Source organism: Aotus nancymaae, unplaced genomic scaffold (assembly GCF_030222135.1).
Source record: "Aotus nancymaae isolate 86718 unplaced genomic scaffold, 86718_ANA_hifiasm-v0.15.2.pri h1tg000003l, whole genome shotgun sequence".
Lineage (NCBI taxonomy): Eukaryota > Metazoa > Chordata > Mammalia > Primates > Aotidae > Aotus > Aotus nancymaae.
The window spans coordinates 10,126,296-10,146,042 of NW_026988414.1; the positions used below are offsets into that span (position 1 = coordinate 10,126,296).

Below are 19,747 nucleotides of genomic sequence, written 5' to 3' on the forward strand. Positions count from 1 at the left end.
GAAAAGTCTCTGATTTGATTTAAATCAAATTATCACAAAAACTATATAGTGAACTAAGCATGACGTATGTCATGAGAGACTCCCAAGTGTAAATCCTGATTCCACTACTGATTGGGTGAGCTTAGGCAAGTATTCAGCCTCTCCGGGCCTCAGTTTCCTAATCTGTCAAATGGGAATCGTTTCTACCTGCACTATAAAATTGTTATGAGAAACAAATGAAATAATATACGTAAGTTGCTTGGAGCAATGTCTGACATGTAGTAAGCCCTTGATAATGGTGATTTTTAGTAGTAAACTTTCCAGACAAAATAGAAATAGGTGGTTTTTCACAAGTTTTAATGAAAAAGAATTCCATTTTATTTGAAAAAGTTAGTAGATAAAATGTTCTCGAACTCTTTCACCTATTTTAATGAATCAAGGATATACCAAATGCTATTTAAAAAAAAAAAAATTATCCCAAAGGACTAGTCAGCTTGATTTATGTATTTTTTTTTTACCACTTTTATTTCATAAGCCCGACATTTCCATTAAAATGCTATTAAGTAAAAACAGGATCTTACAGTATTTGTGATGGCTTGGATCTCAACGTGATAATTGGAATTATCTCCAGCAAAGATACCATTTCTCATTGTTTTATTTCCTCTTACATATCAGCTTTATCTTTAGTGCCTTCTTCCAGCTCAGTAAAACCACCTCCCTCTGAATTTGTGGTTGAGTTCATGAAAATAATATCTGTGGTTTTGAAGAAACTTTTCATCATGAGGTTATTAACTGGGATTCAGGAAGGATGGGAATGGTAGTCATCCACTAAATATAGCAACCCTTGAAAGAAACGTGAAAGGCTATAGCTAGAAGGAAAAACAGACTCATTCTGCAAGGCTCTGGAGGCAGGATGGGAGGCAGGAGTTGGATCCTGGAGAATGACATCTGCTGGTTACCACTGGGACAACCTTTCTAGTCTGAGGTGTCCCGGAGGTGGTGGGGTTCCCATCACCAGGGCAATCCCAGCTAAGATCATGACCCTGGACGATGTCCTGACCAAATGACTGGCTGGTGTTAACATCCTTATCTACCTGGGTTTAAATTTCTTCTCTAAAGTCATTTCAAAAATATTCTGGAACTAGATAGTGGTAACAGTTACACACAATGTGAATTGCATGAAATACCACTGAATTGTACACTTTAAAATTGTTATAATGGTGAGCTTTATGTTTGTTATTATACTATGATAAAATAATAAATGGCATCATTGGACAGAATGATCTCCAAAACCACTTCTAGCTGTAAGATTTTATGCTTCTGAGAAGGAGCACATTGCTCAAGGGACTGATCACTGACTCTATTTAGTCAAATGACAGGCCATGTGACACTAAATCTCTAACTGAGGGAGAATGGTTAATACAGAATACTTCATGTCGTGAGAAATTACACTCATGAAAACACTTAATGCCATGGGAAGATACTTACAATGTAAGGTATAAGAAGAAGGATTTGGAATGCATGTAATGTAATCCTAACTTTATAAATATAGATAAGAAATCAAAATGTTAATAGTATTGATCTCAGATTGTAGAATTACAAATGATTTTGATTCCTTTTTACATTTCTCAGAATGTCTACAAAGAGCATGACTTACTAATATAATCTTTAAATAACTCTTTAAAATAAAAAATCAATAATTCCACATAGGATTTGTAACCCGTAATGTGAATCGTGATGTGTATTGAAGTAATGGGGTGGTGGGTCGGCCGCAGTGGCTCACACCTATAATCCCAGGGTACTGGGAGGCCAGCCAAGGCAGGGGAATCACTTGAGGCCAGGAGTTCAAGACTAGCCTGGTCAACGTAGCAAGACCTTATCTCTACAGACAAATTTAAAAATTAGCCAGGCTGGCCAGGCATGGTGGCTCATGTCTGTAATCTCAGCACTTTGGGAGGCCAAGGAGGGCAGGTCACCTGAGGTGAGGAGTTCAAGACCAGCCTGGCCAACATGGCAAAATCCTGTCTCTACTAAAAATACAAAAATTAGCTAGGGGTGGTAGCATGCACCTATAATCCCAGCTACTTGGTAGACTGAGACAAGAGAATCGCTTGAACCCAGGAGGCGGAGGTTGCAGTGGCAGTGAGCCAGGATCTCGCCACTGCACTCCAACCTGGGTGACAGAGCAAGACGCCATCTCAGAAAAAAAGAAAAATTAACCAGGCTAATGGTGGTGCACACCTATGGTTCTAGCTATTCAGGAAGCTGAGGCTACAGCGAGCTGTGATCGTACCACTGCACTCCAGCCTGGGTGACAGAGTGAGCCCCTATCTCTAAAAATTAAAAATAAAAGAAGAAAAAGAAGGGCTGGGCATGATGGCTCAGTAGCTCATGTCTATAATCCCAGCACTTTGGGAGGCCGAGGTAGGTGGCTGGCTTGAGGTCAGGAGTTCAAGACCAGCCTGACCCACATGGTGAAACCCTGTATCTACTAAAAATTAAAAAATTAACCGGGCATGCTGGTGCGCGCTTGTAATCCCAGCTACTCAGGAGGCTGAGGCAGGAGAATGGCTTGAAGCCAGAAGAAGAAGGAGAAGGAGAAGGAGGAGAAGGAGAAGGAAAAGAAGGAGAAGAAGGAAGAGGAGGAAGAAGAAGAATTAGGGTAGTAAAATAGAAAGAGCAGTGGCTTATAAGAACTGACTTCTAATTCCAGTTCAGCTAGACGATACAGGTGCAACAGCTTGCCAGGCCTCAGTTTCTTCATCTGGAACAGGGGCGTAGTCATAACAGCCTCCTGCACAGAGTGGAGTGAAGAGCAAATGCCCCCCTAACTGTGGGACGGTTCTGCTGATTGAGGAGTCCTCTGAGCTATTTTGATTGTTATTGAGTGCATTCCAACTGTACATTTCCAAATCTTTCCTTGAATAAAAACTTACTGAGTGCTTATAAAGTCATTGATTGCCACTTACCCAGTAATTTAAGGGCTAATTTCCGGTAAGAGTGTCGCCTTTTTTCTCATCTTTCTTCCTATGACCTTAATGGGAAAACATTTCATTTCATCTGAAAAACAACCACCTGATATTTACTGTCTTAAGTTCAAGGTGATGATGACAAAATCATTTTAGCTAAAGGAAAATTGCAGTCCTTTGGGCACATTTGCCTCTCCCAAGGAGCAGGACTCTCCTCTTTGCAGGAGGGAGTATTTCTTTTCTTAAAACCCTCCACACTGTTGAAGTTGCAAAGAGATTTTTCCCTCATGCTTCTCTGCTTCTGCCCTCTGCCTGTCCTTGCTTTGAGAACAGCATCAAGACCCACTAAGGAAGAACCGGGAATAGGCCTTCTGGGACTTTTTATTCACACAAGGGAGTTTTTCCCAGAGGCTGGCTCCTTGGACTGGGATGAAGAGAGGACCCATTCAGGCAGGGCTGTCACGCATGTTGTTTTGCTATTGAATTTAAAAGAGCTTACAGGTTACCAAACATGGTAACCTCGATATTTTAAGACTTATGTTGCAAAGTTTTTCAATTCAACAGATTCAATGAAACTTTCCCAAACACCAAGTGTGTACCAGGTCCTATAGAAATAGGAGTTCAATTTCTATGTAAAATAGATGTAGGCCGTGCCTTCGGTGCGCTCACACAATGGTGAGAGAGACTGGCATGTAAACCCATGCAGTGCAGGCACGACAAAGGAAACAAGGAAGCAGGTCCAAAGAACAGAGTAAGGCATGAGAAAGAGGGACCAGTGTGGTCAAGAAGACATCTCAGCTGGTTCTGAAAGTGGAACAGAAGTGTGCCAGGCGGCCAGGGCCAGAGGAAAGCAGGCACAAAGACACCCAGATGGCCCAACCTGGGCACTGATGATGTGCTTGTTTGGAAATGAGAGCATTGGGCATGAGGCCATTTAATAAAAAGTAGAGAACAGGCCTTGGTACCATTAACAGCACCACGTCTCAGTACCATGAGATGTCGTTCTAATTTTCTTGGATCAGTTAGAGCCAGGCAGCGTTTACTGACCATGTGTAACATGCTCAACGTTTTGTCTCAGGAATGAACACAACAGGTGGGAGAGGGTTACACCTGGCCCAGATCCTGATAGGACAGGACCCAGGAGTGGGAACTGAGCTGCAATTGCAGAGAGGGCCTTTGGGTGTGGAAGGGAGCTGGGTGTCCGGGGGGCATGGAGTCTCTGGTTCCAAGGCAGGCCAATGAGTGGCAGGTTGGGAGGAGCAGCACACAAAGCTTGGGCTGGAACAGTGCTCCTGGCGAGGGCAGTGACTGGAAATGAGGAGGCCTGAGAAGAAGGCGGGAAGGGCCTCCAGTGCCAGAGTGAGCAGTTTAGACTTGGGAGTCCTCAGTGGTTTTAGCAAGTAAGTGACTCAGCCAGGCTGGCCTAAAAAGAGGTGACTCAGGTGCCAGTTTGGAGGATGGATCTATGGATGGGCAAAGCCAGAGGCAGAAGGACCTTTGCTACAGCCCAGGTGGGGGCAGAGCAGGGGTTGGCTCCAGGACTGGGGAAGCAGAACTAACGTGCAGGTGGAGGCAGAGGAGGAGTCGGCATTTATTCGACACTTTCCTGTTGGGTGACTGGCGGATGGTTGGGACATTCAAGGAGTTGGGGGACATAGATTTGGGGAGAGGGGGAATAATACATGGGTTTAAGGTGAGAAGAACATTCCAAGCAGAGGTGAATATTTAAGAGTTATTAGCTGATAATTTTCTTGAATATCAAAATAATTTCTGAATAAAATATCCAGACTAAGGAATCACAAAACTATAATCATTTTTTTGTATGAATTCCAAATTTAAAAAAAAACAGTAAAGCCAGAAACATAATTGTTCCTATTCCTAGAATTCGGTAGCTGATGCGTCTTTGCAAATTGTTCGTTGAACCGTGCTCTGGCTTCTTGCCAGCCCTCAATGAGATTTTTATATTTCTTAATTATTCAATTACTACCCATAAGTAAGAGTTTGAAATCAAAGCCAGACTGCTGCATAATAGAGTATTCTCTTGAATCGTGAGTACAGTAAAGGAAGGTTTTCATGCTGGGAAACCAGGATGGGTGGAAGGAGGAAGCACACGTTTCCAGCCCTGGCTCTGCCTTGACTTCATGTCCTGGCTTTGCTGTGTGCTAGCTGTGTGAGCTTGGGCAGGTCACTTCTCTGCGGTCAGTCTTGCTGCCTGTAATATAAAAATACTGGTAATGATGCCTCCTGAGGAGGTGGTAAATCTGCAAGGGAAAGTGCTACGTTATTCATTCCTTGTGTGTTTCAGGTCTCAGCAGCTTGAAAAACCATTCGCTGGCAAGGAAGATGCTTTGGACGGTGAGCTGACCAGTGCTCCAGATGGCAACGCCAACCCCGAAGCCCACCTGCCCTCCATTTGCCTCAAGCAGGTGTTCCCCAAGTACGCAAAGCAGTTCAACTACCTGCGCCTGGTGGACAGGATGGCAAATTTGTTTATCCGGTTCCTGGGAATCAAGGGGACAATGAAGTTGGGACCAACAGGCTTTCGTACCTTCATAAGGTCAGTGAGAATAGCCCCCTCTGGCTTGGGCTTTGGGCAGGGTGGGGTCCGATCGCACATCTGGCTGGTTGGGTCTCCTTGACTGCGCTTGGGAGAATCTGTGGTGTTGGGTCAGTACCCCACTGGAGCTTGGATCAGCCTAGTGGCTGGCATACGGTAGACTCTCATTCGTTGAGTGAATTAATGAATATGATGGATGTGACAGCATTCACAACCTTATGTTCATGATTAAAAAGCAATTCTGTGCCCACCTTGAGCTGAGTCCAGAAAACGCATATTAATAATCGCCCCTTGGAGTCAGGCAGACCTCGTGCCTCTTAACCAGGCTTCTCCCAGTGGTGCATGGCTGTGTGCTTGGCGTTCATGAAGCCTCAACAGAGAAGCAAAGCACATCTTTCCAGAGTGTCAGTTTCAGGAGGGAAAAGTTAAATAATTCAACTGATAAATATTTTAATACATTTGTTCTAATATAAAAATAACATGGCTATGTTATAGAGTATAATGCAAAATTTTCATGAAGTTTAAAGATAAAACATGAGATAAAGAAACCATATCTTTGCCGCAGCCTGCAAAGTAAGCAATTGCCACTTGTTTTCCTGAGATTACACATTAATTTCCCTCTACCCTGTGGAGCACTTTGGGGCAATACAGCAGCATTTACCAGCTTCTAGGGCAAGAAACCCTAGGGCACCCCTAAACCTCAATGACTTCATCCAGACAAAAGAGGAGGAAGCTGTCTGTGGCCTACAATAGTGTGTGTAAGATTAGTTAAGATTCCATAGAAACATCTAGCGCTTGGTAACTGATCAATAAATGTCAGTTTCTTCTTACAAGGTTAAAAGAATTTCATGGAATTATATGTATATTTATATAGATATATATGATCTTACACAGAGTCTTGATCAAAGAAGGTTCCCACTAAGTATGTATTAAACTAATAACCCTAGATCCCTTTAACAAATAGAATCAGCTATACTAGGGAATTGCTCCTTAGCAATTAACTGTACCCTATGCACCCCGAGGAGCACGTCTGCTGGCACTCAGTGTTGCTGTTTTCTCATCACTGGTTTTAATATTTTTGTCTTGCACCTCAAAGTCACACTTTCTACAGTTTTATTCACTAAAATAATTAGAAGAAACCATTTTTGTCAAAAGCTTGTCTCCAAAGAAGTTTTATAAATTCTAACTCTAGCCCTCTGCTATTCCTGATAGGATGGTAAACAGAAGTATTGGCAGGAATTTTGCCGTTTCAGTACACCTGAGGTAGTATTTTTGCATGGTGACTTTGAGAAGGGATTTGTGTTAGTTTCAGGAGGTAGGGCTGGGGTGGGGGAGAGAAGCCCCGTGGAGAGAGGACAGGCTTTGAGATCAGACAGGCCTGGCTTCAAAGCCAAGCACATTGCTTAATAGCTGTGTGGCTTTGGGCAAATTCCTTATCTTCTCTGCACTCAGTTCTCTCATCTGCAAAATGGGAACAATTGTTCCTGCCTTACGGGATTGTTATGAGGTTGGGATAATTTGTCATAAAGCAGCTGGCCTGATGCCTAGTTCATGGGAGCTGCTTGTTCAGTGGTTGTCTTCTGCTTATTATTTCCATCAGGCAGTGGGAAGTTGCGAAAAAGTCAATAGGCACGTGTTATTATTTGCGCTGAAAAGACTGCCTGACATGATACCCTCTGACTCACTTAGGAATTACATTTGGCTTTCAGAACTAGGTAACCATCTACAAATAGCTTAAATAGTAATTTTCTTTCATACAACAGGAGCTTTTGCAGTGGGGTTTCTAGAGCTGGTGAGTGACTCCACAGCCATTCAGTTTGATCGCAGTCATTCAGTCACAGTATGATCCACGTTTCACTTTCTGTCTTTTTGCTCATCCATCCTAAATGTGTATTTCTGCTTCAGGGTTGTCTTATAGTCACAAGAGGGCTGCTCAAAGCCCAGCCATCACAGTTGAGTTCCAGGCAGAAAGGGGAAGAAGGGGAGGAAGAAAACAGGCCTCCACAGATGAATTAGACCCCTTTAAAAGGCTTTCCTGGAAGCTGTATTCAGTACTTCCCCTTCCATCTTACCGGCTGCCAACATCTGCCTGGGAAACTGGGAAACAGAATTATTATAACTGTGCATAGCGCCTTCCCATTATAGTGAAAAGCAGAAGTAAGATAACAGACAAGTAGGCAGGCTCTGCCCCTTTGTGATTCCTGGACCTTGTAACATGAGGAAATAGCTTAGTGACAGAGGCCCCAGGTCATGAGGGTACTTAGGGCACTGTGGAAGTATTTCGGGACCCTGGAGAATGATGAGATTGAGCAAGCTCGGTGCTTCTCTCAGCATAAGGGCACAGACCTTCAGAGCAAAGGCAGAAGCTTTCTTGGCCCTCCCCAGCCTTTGTGCCATCACACGGAAGACTCAATTCAAGATCACAGAGCATGAGGGCTTGGCTTCATGGGGATGACATCTTGGGAGTTGCAGGGAACCCTGGTCCTGTGAGATCTGTTCTATCTCAACCTTACGTTAAAAAGGATTATGTCTGGTTTGACCTAACAACTGTTCCTGAGCACCTGGTAGCCATGGGACATTCGAAGGCAAATAAAGGGACCCTGCCTGCCCTCAAAGGGCTGCCAGTCTAACAGACAGCATGCAATGAACACATAATTAAATGCAATGTTTAGGCAGAGTCACAGGGCGGTGGCTCATGGCCTCCCCAGCAGGGCAGCATTTGGTGTGCTGCAAGTACAGAACGCGAGAGGTTTTGCCTCCCTGGTGGAATCAAGGCAGGCCCCCGAGAGGAGGCAGGGTTTAGACTGGTAGAAGTAGGATTTTTCCAGGCAGCAGGGAAAGCCTGAGAATGGATGGCATGTATAGCCCAAATTTAGAAGTTAGAAAGATTTATCATCTAGGCTAAATTGCTGGTAGAGATGGAAATGCTTCCTTTTTACTCCTAATAAAGTCCTACCCGAACTCAAGAGAGAAGGAGAGATTTGAAAAATTACTTATGGTAAGAATCACCATCTCACTTGCCTACAGGTTAGGCAGGAAGCATCAGCTATCACAGAGGGCTGGGCAGAAAAGGTCAGGGAGGGAGGCAGGCTGTGGCAAGACGGAGAGCACGTCCTCGTCTAAAGGAAGGCGTTGCTGGGCTCACATCACCAGAGCTTTTGAGTTTTCCATCCTAAATATCTATGTAAGATCTCAATACATATCTATAAATGTTGGCAATTTGAAAAATAATTTTAAATACTATGGATTCAATGAAAGCATGACTGCCCATTGACACCATTGGTGGGTGACCTCTGGTACGAGAGGAGGAGGTACCTATTAAGAGGACTGCTATGACTCTTGAAAAGAAAGAAAGAATTGACAATGGTTCTAGCCAAGAAGATTCCTAACATGCTCTCAGACTGGAACCGGGCAAGGTCAAAAATATTGCCACACATCTGTCTCCGTGTGATAAGCTTTATGATTTTCCACCCTTTTGCTCTCTATAATTGAGGGCATTTGCATGAAAACCTGGGTTTTGTGACCTTAGAGACTATTAAGTTCCTGCAGCCATCATTCCCAATCAGTGGCCAAGCTCGATTAGGGAGCCATGGTGACTGACCATGACACTGAGACCCACGTCTTCAAGTGGGGACCAGGCAGCCAGGGCACAGGGACTCAGACTGAGCCCTCTCCCTGCTCCCTCCCCTCCCAACAAACGCATGTAGTGATTAAAAATGCAGGAAGAAATGGAGAAAGCATTACGCAATCCTTAATAGATTGTTTTTTTCTTTTTTGAAATGGATGAAGGATATGCTGAAGCTCAAGAGATGGGACATGACTTGCCCAAGGTCACACAGCCGGAATTCACGTCTAGTCCTTCCTCGGAAGATAGAGTAGTGGATCTTGGCTCACTGCAACTTTTGCCTCCAAGGTTTAAGCAATTCTCCTGCCTCAGCCTCCTGAGTAGCTGGGACTACAGGCATGCACCACGATGCCTGGCTAATTTTTGTATTTTTAGTAGAGACGGGGTTTCACCATATTGTTCAGGCTGATCTTGAACTCCTGACCTCAAGTGATCCACCCACCTCAGCCTCCCAAAGTGCTGGAATTACAGGCGTGAACCACCATGCCCAGCCGGATTTTTCTTTTTCAAATGTACCAAAAAATCCTAACAGCAACTAATCATAAAAGATGATATTCTCCGCCTTTAGATTTCTCTGAGTATGTTCAGTCTTGCTAGCTAAATTTAACAGCACGCGTTTTCTCTTACTAACAACCCTTCTCTCTCTTCCTTCTACTTTGGTTTAAATTTTGCTTCATTATGAATTAATAATATTTATGCCATATGTTAAATCGAACCAAGTGCCCTTCTCAGGAGCACTTTGAAAAAGACATATTGGCTGGCGAGATACACACTCCTCCCAGTGCTCCCACGCAAATGGCAGAAGCTGAACTTGCTTTTCATCTGTTCTACCCACTCTCTCTCTCCAAGTTCCTTGAAGAGAACTAGAGGGAAGAAAATAATAAACACCCCAGCTGAATTTATTTCCAGTGTCCATCTCTTATAATGTGCTGCATAGATCAGCAGTTTTCGGAGTGAATTATGCTAATGCCAGTCTGGCCATCTTCTATTTTTCCTTTTCACCAAGAAATGAGAAATAATGAACTGTTCTTCTCTCGTCTAGACTTAACTCTCTCGCCGGCTTTTCGTGTCACTTTCAGGAGACACATAATAGTAGCGCATATTACCATGAATGAAGTGCCCCTTTTCTTTCTTTCTTAACATTTTATTTTATAATAATTGCTGGGGTGTGAAGCCATCTTTTTCCCCGAGAAATAGACATGATCTGATTGACGCTTCAGCTTGACAGCTTTCTTGGAGGGAGATGCATTTTTGTCATTCTCCTTCCACTGGATTACTGATTTGGGGGGCATCTATGTAATTCACGAAGGGAAGTTTTTACAAATGTATCCCACATCAGAATTTGACGTCAATTTGCATATGCTGCATTTTCCATGATGGCAGCCCAGAAATTAAGCAGTTTGCCAAACCAGCTTTATTTCTAGGAAATGCAGCCACTTCTCTGTACCACGAGCATTTGATTCCTGTGAGGTTCTCCCACTGGGTGGCTTCTGATCCTGGGTCTCCTGAATGAAGGGAAGGTTTTTCTTCCTTTTCCCTTTCCCCTTCCACTCCCTTTTATCACAAGGAGATATTAACATGCTTCATAAAGGGTAGCTGCGGGGGGTTTTAGTCTCTGAGAGGCAACATGGTGTGTTAGAATGTTCTAGAATAGGAGCATAAGAGGCCTTGCTTCCCCTTCTGTCATTAACTCCTCAGTGATTTGATAATCTCCCCCACTTCTGTGATGATCCCTTTCCAGCAATGTTGCATGCTTTGGATATCAATGGCCTTTCGAAGCCACTCCTCCACCAAATGTTTATGTAGTGTGGTTTTAAAAAAATAAATATTGATCATTTGTTAGTTTTCACGTTATAGAACCCTCTCCAGAAAAATAAAAATAAAAAAAGAAGAAGCTTCTTTTCTGAACAGAGAAGGAGGAACACAAAAGAAATTCTATAAATAGGATTTTATGGAGTGGAAAAAGTTGGTTCCTAAATTTCCCATGAGATGTCAGTAGTTGTTAAGGGGAAATGAGAATGATCATTTCAAATCTTTCTATACTTGGACTCCTAATGAACGTAAATGATTTGTGAGTCTCTCCCATCATATGTGCCCAAATTCCTTTGATTCTGGAAAAAAAAAAATCCCCATACTATTTCTTGGAACTAGTTCTGCATCAGAGAGGAAGGATGGGAACTGCCATTTGCCACTTCCCCATGTGTGCCAGGCACTGAGCTAGTCCTTGAAAGAGCCTTGTATGGTGAGCGGCCTCATTCTCACTGTACAAATCTGAGTTTCCTAATGGCAATGTAGACAGCCTCCATGACTTACACAAGGTTACACAGCAAAGCCGAGATCAAACTCATGTGCATTTGACTCCAAAGCTAGTCTTTTCCATGTATATTTTTAACCCATCCTTTCCTAGAAACTTTTCTGGCTTCTCATGGTACCCTATTTCTTGGACTTTTCTTTCACTGAAGAATTTATCGGTCATTTGAAGAACTGCATCCCCAGGCGTAAGGGAAAACTGTTCTCAATGATTAGGAGCCACCAAGGCTCCTAATTTTTACCCCAGACTCTGAGATCACGTACAGTCTCTGAGAGCGGTATCCAAGGCCCATTCAGCTCTTCACTGCTGTGCGAGCTCAGAATACTGCCTCCACAGAGAGGGCACAAATACATTCACATTGAGTGGATAGATGGGATGAAAAATTCATTCCAAAGTCTTGATATCTTGATTGTTGAAGTCATTCATTGCCTGTTTGAGTTTATCGAGAATGTTTGGTAACCACAGGGCAAATCCAAGTGCCCTGAGACTCTCAGCCCGAGCCCCGTATCCCAAAGCTTGCAACAGGAGTGCTTTAGAGGCCCCAACCCTACTGGTCCCTGGCCTGAAACCTGGTTTCTTGATTCCTGAATTCCTCCTGCAGCCCTGGACTGGGCCACCTCCCCACAGCTCCCAAACCCACTACTCCACCTTCCAAGGAAGAACTAGATGTGAATTCCAGCCATGTGACCTTGGGCAAGTCATGTCCCGTCTCTTGAGCCTCAGCATACCCTTCATCGAAATGGGACTAGGAATACCACCCTTAAAGAATGGTTAAAATCCAGAGAGCTAATGAGCAGGAAAAGCCCTGGCATACAGATGGTGCCCAAGAAATGCCTACAGTATCAAAATTCTTCTAAGGCATTTGCATTTCCTGCCTACGGCAGCCAGCATGGATCCCTCCTCTGTCCCAGTAGCAGACGTTGCAATCAACTCTATTTGCAGGCATCACTAGGGAGAAAGAGTTACCTTGGAAAGGGAATAAATGGAGAATTTCTTTGGTAAATTATGGCTCCTGCTAAAGTTTTGACACTTCTATTTTCTACCTGTCAGAAAAAAAAATAACTATATACCAGTGGTCAGTTTGGTTCCCCTTTTAATACTCCATTAACCCACGGAGCAAGCCAGGCAGTGCTTCCTCCTGTCTTGTGGAAGAGCAGGTAACCCAGAGGACACTGATATGATAATTAGAGGACACTGTGGCCATTCCTAATGAAGCTTTGTAAATTAGCAATGCAGGCTGCTGGAATACCTTGGGAGAGACTGGGACATCGTGCCCCACAGAACCCACTAGGTAGCCGTCTTGGTGACAAGTGACATGAAAACCTCAGCGTCCATTGACAAGTGGTTACTGGGGCTCAATAACTGTGTGGTGATGTGCTTTGAAGTCTGCCGCCGTGACTTGTGATTGAAATGCGGAGCAGGAGCCCAGGAGGAAGCAGGATGTGCCTTGACAGCCTGGGAAATACAGGCGGGAAGAAAGGAAGGGAGGAGGGAGGAAGGGGGCGAGAAAGTGCTGGCATACACGGAACATCAGCCTCGTCTGGGCACCATGCGGGGCACACGCCCAGCCACCGTCGTTAGGGGTGTGCTTGGGTTTGGAGAGGGGCCTCTGATGCCCAGACTCTGCTTGCCCATCGACTCCTCCCCTGTCTGGTCCCTAACAGAGCTATTCACACAGAGGATAATGACAAATGGGAAATCAAAGAGCCACTTCATCATTAGCTGAGGCAGTGGATGTGGATTCATTTGAAAAGTTGAAAGCAGCATTGAATGTAGTTCAGCCAACCTGACAGCTGGCCCAGAGGCCTAGCTTTCAGGATTCCCTGGACAAATCCAGCCCAGGGCAGGGGTGCACCCGGACAAGCCAAGGACTGCTTCCAGTCTGAACAGAGAGCCTAAGCCCTGTACACAGACATTCCGGCTGGTGCACTCCATTTCTCCAGAATGGGCAGGGTCACTCACTGAAAGTTTCGCTCTAGGCAGCCTCTGGGGTGGGATGGCTCTAGCTCTAGAAGAAGAAAAGGGAAAAGGGGGAGAGAGTTGGGGAAGGGAACTCACAATTGCTGTGGACCTACCAGGCGACAAGCACCATGCTGTGTTCTTGGCATATACTCATTGCCCCAGAAATCTTGTGGGCAGGTATTATCATTTTCATTTTGGAGCCCAAGAAATAAAAGCACCTAAGGTTTAAGTTAATTCCGCACAGTCACACAGCTAGAAAACGTTCCAGTCAGGATTTAAATCCTAATCTGTCTGATGCCTAAATCGTGTTCTTTTCAGCATACAAGGCTGCTCTCCCCTTCACACATTCAGACCAAAAAAAGGCTGGGGAGGGGTAGGAGGATTCTAAACACCCCTGCTGTGGCCTGGACAGGGAGTCCCAATGCTGACATCAGACTGAAAACCTGGTGACTGTGGCCTCCCTGCTCCTAAGCAAGCAGAACATCCGAAGCTCAGAGGTCTGCCCCTCTCATCCTCCTGTCATTTCCAGGTGACTCCCCTAAAGTCAGGAACAAGGAACCTCCCCAGCGATGCCACGTCAGCTCACACAGAGGAGCGAGGACCCAGCCTGTGCCGTTCTGCTCTATAAATCTTGGGCTTAGTGTGGCTGATCTGGGGCTTATGTAGAATCTTCTGGTGACAGATGAAGATGGGGAAAGTACAGAAGCCTTGAACCCTTGTCCATAGATTTGTCCTCAGGGACTCATCTGGTGAGCCTTTCCAGGGGGAATTGCTCCTGGACAGCGGTGATGGCTTCAGCCTGTACTGGTAACATGCTGTCATCCTTGGGTCATGTAGCATGACACCGTCAGCCACCTGGACACCGGCTGGAGAGGGCAGTGCCAAGGGCTCAGCTTTCCCTCCCCCTCCTGGAGACTAAGGGATGGGAAGATGAGGACACGGGCATGGGGGTATTTCTTGTGTGGAGTTCATTCCCATTTGGAGCAGGCAGGGACCCACATTGCCATGTAAGGTCAGGCTGATACACAGTGACTATAATAAAGACCACCTGTTTTATAGGTGAGGAGACCAAGATTCAAGAAGGTGAAATGGTTTAACCAGGGCCATGCAGCTTCCAAGTGGCAGAGCCAGGCTACAACTCAAGACTTGCTCTCCTGGCTAGGCGTGGTGGCTCATACCTGTAATCCCAGCACTTTGGGAGCCTGAGGCGGGTGGATCATCTGGGTCAGGAGTTCAAGATCAGCCTGGCCAACATGGAGAAACCCTGTCTCTACTAAAAATACAAAAATTAGCCAGGCATGGTGGTGGGTGCCTATAATTCCAGCTACTCAGGAGAGCTTCTTGAACCTGGGAAGTGGAGGTGGCAGTGGGCCAAGATTAAACCACTGCATCCAGCCTGGATGACAGAGCAAGACTCTATGCCAAAAAAAAAGACTTCCTCTCCTAAAGTTCTTGCTCTTTCCAGCCCATTAGACCCCTAACTAAACAAATGGCTGAACTTACAGGAATGCAAGGATTTAACCTTGCTTACGTCACCAGCCTTCTCTCCCACTGCTCCGTACCAGACACCCTTTGGTAGTTCCAGCTGTGGTACAGGAGGACATTCTAGACCCAGAACACAATCCAAGCAAAGACAATGTCTTAGTCTGTTCAGGCTGCTAGAACAAAAATGCCACAGCCTAGGTGGCTTACACAATAATTTATTTCTCATGGTTCTGGAGGCTGGGAAGACCAAGATCAAGGTGCTGGTAGATCCGGTGTCTGGTGAGGACCCACATCCTGGTTTGCAGACAGCCACCTTCCTCTATGTTCACATTGTGGAGAGCAGAGAGGAGGCAAGCTCTCTAGTCTCTCTTCCTAGAAGAGCATTATTCCCATTCCCAGGGGCGCCACCGTCACGACCTAATCACCTGTCAGAGGCCCCACCTCCTAATGCCATCACGTGGGAGGGATAGGATTTCAAACTATGGATTTGGGGAAGACAAACATTCATTCCCTAACAGGAGTGGAGGAGAGATAGACAGGACAGGCTTCAGGCTGGCAGTGACATGTCACTTCCCATTGTTGGCAGGAACTGCAAACTCAGCAGCAGCAGCCTGTCCATGGCCGCTGTGGATATCCTCTACATTGACATCACACGGAGGTGGAACTCCATGACCCTGGACCAGCGGGACTCAGGTACCTGAAAAATTCCTCTGCTGTGGCCTGTGGGGTCCTGACAAGTGTGGGTGGCACATTTTCTGTTCCTTCTTGTCAAGGGTCCAGATGGGGTGCAGACGGGGGAAGAAGATGATCCCATCAGATCAAGACATCATCCCAGGGATTGAGCTGAATTTAAATCCTGGAGCACTGTCTGCTTCCAAATTCTCGTGCTACCACTAGCCATTCCTTGCCTTTGCTTAAGGCTCATATTCCATCCATCCTGGGAACGCTCAGTTATTCATTCATTCGTTCACCCCTCACACGCATTTCCTGAGCATATGCTGGGCCCAGCTCTGGGTGGGCTGCAGGGTGTAGTGCTTGGTTCTCATCCTGAAGGAACTCTATAGCATTGGGAGGCAGATGAGAAAACGATGCTAGGTAGTAGGATGCTGGCTGGGATGGAGGGCAGCTCAGAGAAGCTATCCAGGAACCCAGCAGAGGAGCTCCTCATCCAGGGAAGACCAAGGAAGACTTCAGGAGAAGGGTGTGTGGCATCAGATGGTGAACAGGTCTGGGACGGATACTCTGGCAGGGCTATTGCCTGGCCATGGCATGACACAGGAGAGGCTGTTGAGCTTACACCATACCAAGTAGCCTAGGTGGGGACGAGCAAAATGGGACATGACAGGGGGTAGAGATGAGGTTACAGGAGCTGTTGAAGCCTTAAATGCCACACGAGAAAATTTGATCTTGATCCCCTAGGTTCTGTGGTAAAGCATTCTGTGAGAAGAACCCATCTTCAGGTAGATGAGTTTCCAAACGTTTTCTCACAGAAGGCGTTTCTCTCTCTCTCTCTCTTTTTTTTTTTTTTTTTTGATGGAGTTTCGCTCTGTTGCCCAGGCTGGAGTGGTGCAATGGTGTGATCTCGGCTCACTGCAACCTCTGCCTCCCAGGTTCAAGCAATTATCCTAACTCAGCCTTCCAAGTAGCTGGGATTACAGGTGCAAGCCACCATGCCCGGCTAATTTTGTAATTTTTTAGTAGAGACAGGATTTCACCATGTTGACCAGGCTGGTCTTGAACTCCTGAGCTCAAGTGATCTGCCTGCCTCGGCCTCCCAAAGTGCTGAGATTGTAGGCATGAGATTACTGCATCCAGCCCAGAGGATGTTTTTCTAAAAAAAAATTAGAATAACCATGGCTGACATTTGTACAGCTCATCACCAAACCTTGAGGTCCTTTCGTGCATATTTCCTCATTAAATGTCCCCATGAACCAGTGCGGTAGGCATTATGAGTCTCATTTCGCAGACGAGTAAACTCCAGCTCAGGTGACAGAGATCACACAGGAACCGTAAGCCCCCGGCAGCACCCTGGCACCCATGCCACCTCCTCTTCCGGCTGCTTCCCTGCAAAAGGGGAGGCACCAACTGGGTCATGAGGGGTGGGGCAGCTTGCTCCTATGAGTTGGTAGAGACAACATGAAGTCAGATCGGGAGATCCAGATTAGAACTGATTATGCCATTTCCTGCCCCTGTCAGCTTGAAAAGCCATTCCACTCCAGTTCCTCATCTGTAAAATGGCACCAACAATCCCTGCTCTCCAGGGTTGCACTGAGGTCTTTGGAGTCCTTGCTGATGGCGCAAGGCAGTTTATCTTACTAGTGGACACCCCTTGGGGAGAATCCTGGAGGCAATCTGTCTGGCACCTGCTGCACCCCTAGCCAATCCTGCCCTACACCCCTGTAGGCCAGAAACTTCCCAACCACAGAGACACAGCAGGTCCTTCCTGCAGGTCACCGGTGCTCAGGCATCATTTGCAGCTTGGCTTCCTGTTTAGTTATGATGCTCCTGGCTGCCAGTTCTTGGCCCTCATATGCCAAGCACTCTGCAGACACTTTACATATGCAGCACCGGCTAGAATTCTCCTAGAGGTAGATGTGATTAGCTCCATTGTTCAGAGGAGGAAACTGAGGCCCAGAGAGGCATGGCTGGTGGATAAGATTTAAACACCAACCCTCCCGAGCCTCTTCCAGGTTACCTTCTTCCCCTAACTGGTCCTAGAGTGAGACCAACCTCCCTGCAGCTCCCCTTTAAGTCAAAAGCAAAACCCAGGAAATACCCGCAGTCATTGAATCAACAAGGTGAGTGCTTCTGTGGCATCTCTGCAGTTGGCAGCTCCCTTACAGCCCTCCCTGGCAACCAGGAGAGGCATGAGATGGAGCGTCTTCGTCTTCAGGAGAAGTAGGCAGATTAATTATCATTTCGAGGGCTGAGAGTGCTCATGTGACCATGGAGCGGCGGCACTTTCTGCTGACGCCTTCAGAAAGCGGAGAAGTGTTTGCTCTGTGAGCTGAAAGTGGGGAGTCGTCCAGGATCCTGTGGAGGGGGCCAGATGAGGGGGTGGGGGTGGCCGTGGAATTATTAAATATTGAAATTGATCAGGAGTAGCAGCAGGAAGCTATTTATCATGTTTTATTGCTGCAAACTAGCATTACCATCTGGCCCATTGTTAATTCTGAGTAGTTTTTCATGTTTTGTTTGCCTCTTAAATTGCTCCTGGTAAGCGGAATCCACAGGGGCTGTCCGAAGTTCAAGCTCCGGTGAGGTTTTCTGGGGGCTGCCAGGGTCTCTTCATTCTGCTGACCAAGCTATGGAAATGAGAAACATACTTATTTTTAGCATATACTGATAAGCAAATTCAGGGCTGGGATCTCCCAGGCCTTTCACCAGACCTCAGCCCCGACTAGGTGGAGTGGTCATCACCAATAGTAACAGCATTTTGAGATTACTTCATGCGCGCACATATCACTGCAAATTCTCACGCCAGGCCTTCGAGGTAGGCAACAGCATCAGCTTTTACAGATGAGCACCTCGAGGTTCCAAGAGCAAAAGTGACTTGTCTAAACTCCCACAGCCAGGGAGCAGCAAAGGAAGGCAAGATTTGAACTCAAGCCTCCTACCCCCTCACCCAGGGTGCTGTTCTCCCATCCAGGGCTACATCAAACACTGCTTGTTCAGTGATGCAGAGCGGGCGGGGCTCATGAGGCAGGAGTCAGAGGGGATGGCAGCAGCAGGAGGCACTCACAGAGCCTGCTGGGAGGATAGAACTGGAGCAGAGAGGGTTCCTGTCCAACCACCAGTCTCCCTTCCTCCATCCTTGGAGTTTTCATCACTCCTGGAAGGAATAACAGGGCCTGGGGTCTAGGAAGTGGGCCTGGGCATGAAAGCCAGGCATGGGAAGCCTTTTGTGCCCATGGTCTCAGGAGCCACTGCTGGTGCCAGCCAGGGCCCAGTTCTTGCCTCCTTCCCAAGGCTGGTACAAGCCCCTGATTCTCAAGGAGAGGGGCATCTGGAGACAGCCACCTTCTTAGGACCACTCAGGAAGCTACTGAGTAGCAAAAGAAGAAGTCTGTGGTTGAGTGGTCGGTCATTCTTCCTTTTGCCGAGTGTCAGCAGAAAGGCCAGAGGGTCTTCTTTTCTTCCCTCAGTGGTGTGGAGCCAAGGGGTTCTCAGGCTCTCAGATCCAGCTAGGTACTGGCTGGAGGCATAGGTGCCATGCTGTGGGAGACAGCTTTCCCCATCCCACAGCTGCTGGGGGGCAGAAAAGGAAGAAACCTGTGAAGAATGGTAGAGCCCAGGTTCTCATGCTCAGAGAACACATACTCATTCATTCATTCATCCACTCAACTAACAGCTCATGAACGTGTTACCAGGTATTGGGCCCTGCAGAGATATAAAGATAAATTATGTACAGATCCTACCCTCTTAAGGAAAAAAAAGAGACCACTTACCGAACATTTATATGGGACAGAAATAAAAAATGCTTGCTGTGAATTACCTCATTTGCTTCTCACACCATCCTGTGAGATAAGCATTGTTATTCCCATTCAACAGATGAAAAACCTGAGCCTCAAAGAGGTAAAATTACACAGACATGACAAGTGTAACAGTGGGGGCCAGTAGCAGTGGCTCATGCCTATAATCCCAGCACTTTGGGAGGCTGAGATGGGAGGACTGCTTGAGGCTAGGAGTTCAAGACCAGCCTGGGCAACGTAGCAAGACCCCATCTCTATACAAAATTTAAAAATTCACCAGGCATGATGGCACTTGCCTATAGTCCCAGCTACTTGGGAAGCCAAGGTAGGAGGATTGCCTGCACCCCAGAGTTCAAAGCTGCAGTGAGCTACAGTTGTGCCACTGCA

General features: G+C 46.3%; 1 protein-coding gene across 3 annotated transcripts in view; it reads left to right on the plus strand.

Annotated features, from left to right (window-relative positions):
- Positions 1–19,747, plus strand: part of TTLL11 (tubulin tyrosine ligase like 11) — a 275,995-nt gene that overhangs the window by 216,515 nt on the left and 39,733 nt on the right. For all 3 annotated transcript variants that reach the window (XM_012458208.3, XM_064378343.1, XM_064378341.1), the window contains 2 exons: positions 5,254–5,505; positions 15,475–15,581. In XM_012458208.3, the coding sequence (XP_012313631.2) occupies positions 5,254–5,505; positions 15,475–15,581 (359 nt within the window). The remainder of the gene's footprint in view (positions 1–5,253; positions 5,506–15,474; positions 15,582–19,747) is intronic.